The 3,145-nt window shown below is 38.3% G+C and overlaps 1 protein-coding gene across 1 annotated transcript; it reads left to right on the top strand.

Moving 5' to 3' along the window:
- Window positions 1-2,229: 2,229 nt before the first annotated feature.
- On the top strand, window positions 2,230-3,131 carry gm2a (ganglioside GM2 activator). Its single transcript, XM_031842014.1, has 2 exons — window positions 2,230-2,477; window positions 2,671-3,131. The coding sequence occupies exons 1-2, from the start codon at window positions 2,382-2,384 to the stop codon at window positions 2,899-2,901; spliced, it is 327 nt and encodes a 108-aa protein (XP_031697874.1). The 5' UTR covers window positions 2,230-2,381; the 3' UTR covers window positions 2,902-3,131.
- The last annotated feature ends 14 nt before the right edge of the window (window positions 3,132-3,145 follow it).

Genomic DNA, 3,145 nt, shown 5'->3' with positions numbered 1-3,145 from the left:
TGACTTTCTATCTCATAATTATGACTTTCTATCTCATAACTTCGACTTTCTATCTCATAATTATGACTTTCTATCTCATAACTTCGACTTTCTATCTCATAATTATGACTTTCTATCTCATAATTATGACTTTCTATCTCATAATTATGACTTTCTATCTCATAACTTTGACTTTCTATCTCATAATTATGACTTTCTATCTCATAACTTTGACTTTCTATCTCATAATTTCGACTATGAGGATATTTTTATTATCAAGTCTAACTTAAAATTTTTTATTTTTTTTAAAATTTAAAATAATATATGTTTTTTTTGCTGGCAGATTCGCGGGCCACATAAAATGACGTGGCGGGCCGGATTTGGCCTGCGGGCCTTGAGTTTGAGACCCTTGCACTAGAGATTGCAGGTTTTAGGGGCTGGTCCTTGTAGGTCAAAGAGGGGTGGAGCCAAAGGGTTGTGTGTCTGATTCCTCTGGTAATTTAGCAAGGCATTAACACGGCAGGGAGAGTTCATTAATAAAATAATAAAATAAATATCATATCAAACCTGAGGCGACGCTTTTTATTTCTTTGTGTTAATAATAAAAACACATTTTTAAACTCATTTCTTTATTAACAGACTGAAATAACGTGACTTATGTTTAAAGATATTTATTGAAACGTCTCTGATATTAATATATGAGTTCTGTTCTCCGCTTTAATGGCGAGCGGCTCGTTTAGGGAGGGGTCCGGTTCTCTCCGTGAGAACGAGCCGGCGGTGAGTCGGTCATACCGGCTTCAAAAGGTCCCGGATGTACCCGGAGAGACGGACCCGGATCCTGCAGGACTCGGGTCCGGGTTTAACAGGCACAATAAACGGGATAAGAGCTGTTTCCATTATTTGTATCTGGTTACCTCTGTTTGCATGTGCGCGTCCCTCCTCTCCTCCTCCTCCTCCTCCTCCTCCCCACATCCCTCCATCTGCGTGGATGAAGAGCAGGGAAGCATTTTCAGGAGAAGAGTGATTCAATAGTCCTCTTTATCCGACCGGACTCGATTGATGAAGATGAGATGGATTCTTTATCTTCCTCTCTCAGACACATGGGATGGAGAGGAGCTCGGTGCTGCTGCCGGTGGACAGGATCCTCCTCTTCCTCCTCCTCCTCTCACTGACAGCATCATCTGGCTGCCCTGAACCCCTCCTCCTCCTCTTCCTCCTCTCTCGGTGCTGCAGGCAGAGTCGAGTTAAACCATTTGTGAAAAGTGATTCTGCTGCACGTCTTCAGCTGAGCTCTAAAGTTATAATAATATTGTTATAATAATAATATAATATTATTATAATAATATAATAATTTATATTATTATAATATATATAATTTGTATATATATATAAAATATATACAGGGTTAAAGGTCAAACTTTAACTCACAGCTCTGTGAACACACTTTAACAAAGTGTGTGTGTGTGTCTGTGTGCGCATGTCTGTGTGCACGCACACACACACGTGTGTGTCTGTGTGTGTGTGTGTGCGTGTGTGTGTGTTTGGGGAGATATCAGTTCTACACCGACATCTAGAGGCGATTCTATGCAACTACAGATTCTCTCTTTGTTAAACACTTATAATATTATTGTGTATTATTATTATTATTATTATGAATGTTGTTGTTGTTTTATAATAATTGTTGTTGTTGTTATAGACACATATTCAATAGAAGATCAAACATATTATCTTCTGTAACCTTTAGAAAACCTTCGTTCAATCAATAACTGTAGAAGATGTTTGTTTATATTGTTCATATATGTTTTATATTCATCTCTTCACGTAACTGAACACTGCTAATATTAGTATATTAAACATTGTGCTGTTTTGGATATAAATACAGTACTATATCTCATAAATACTGATGTGAAATAAAAACTCTGATAAATAAAATAAAATACACAAATCATTTCAGAATAAATAAATCAAATAGAGATATATTAAAATATGAATATATATATTCAAATGTATTTATAAATAAAAGAAAATTAACAATTAAACACAAATGACTGAGTCTAAGTCCCACCAACAATAAAATAAAATGTCTTTAATTTCAATAATTAACATTTCATTACATTTTAGTTTAAACAAATATTGTAACACACAGTTGAATGACGTCAGAGTTGTATATATATATAATATATCTTTCTTTTAATCTATTTAACAGGCGCATGTCACGTGACGTGAGGTCACGTGACAGACTGGATTTGTTCGTAAACACGGAAGTAAAACATCATCAGAACGAAACAGACCGGAGCCTCAGTTCCTCCTCAGTTTAGTTCCGTTACCGGACAGTTTACCGTCTCACCGTTAGTTTACCGGCTCTCCGTTACCGTCACTTCCTCCCGGTCTGAGTGAACACGATGGATACGGTTTTATTTTTAACTCTTGGTCTGGTTGTTTTTATAACTCCGGTAACGAGCAGCACTTCCGGTCTGAAGAAAGTCCCCAAGACCCAGGTGAGTCAGTACTAGTACATTACTGTAGTACAAGTACAACTGTGACCCGCTTTACAAACCAAGAAAGTAAATAAAAATAAAACGCAAACCTTGAAGCGGAAGTGAAGTAAAACTTGTGTGGAAGGTAGAAAACAACACATTCAGAGGTCTAAACTACTTGATTGACTTTGTACTTTGTGTACTTTGTGTACAGATTCTGGGCTTCGACTGGAAGAACTGTGGAGCTCCAGATGCTTCAGCGGTGCTGAAGACTCTGACTGTGTCTCCTGATCCCATCGTGATACCTGGAGACCTGCAGGCCTCGGCCTCTGGGTCCACCACGGTGGAGCTCAGCGCTCCGCTGGCTGTGAGTACACAGAGTACTGTAGTACTTTATATAGGCTGTGAGTACACAGAGTACTGTAGTACTTTATATAGGCTGTGAGTACACAGAGTAGTGTAGTACTTTATATAGGCTGTGAGTACAGAGTACTGTAGTACTAGTAGTACTTTATATAGGCTGTGAGTACACAGAATACTGTAGTACTAGTAGTACTGTAGTACTTGTGTGAGTACATGTGACCTCCTCAGAGCTCAGCTTTATATGTTCATCAGCATCATGTTTACACCTTTCACCTTCTCCACCTTCTCCTCCTTTTCTCTCTTCCTCCTCTCCTCTTCTCCCCCCC

Source organism: Anarrhichthys ocellatus, unplaced genomic scaffold (assembly GCF_004355925.1).
Source record: "Anarrhichthys ocellatus isolate YVR2014 unplaced genomic scaffold, GSC_Weel_1.0 scaffold5997, whole genome shotgun sequence".
Classification (NCBI taxonomy): domain Eukaryota; kingdom Metazoa; phylum Chordata; class Actinopteri; order Perciformes; family Anarhichadidae; genus Anarrhichthys; species Anarrhichthys ocellatus.
Note: the sequence above shows the minus strand (reverse complement) of the source record. Positions and strands in the feature narration are given on the sequence as shown.

Coding starts and splice junctions, on each gene's coding strand:
- gm2a (XM_031842014.1), top strand. CDS start 2,382: ATGGATACGGTTTTATTTTTAACTCTTGGTCTGGTTGTTTTTATAACT. Junction 2,478..2,670: donor AGAAAGTCCCCAAGACCCAG/GTGAGTCAGTAC, acceptor CTTTGTGTACAG/ATTCTGGGCTTCGACTGGAA.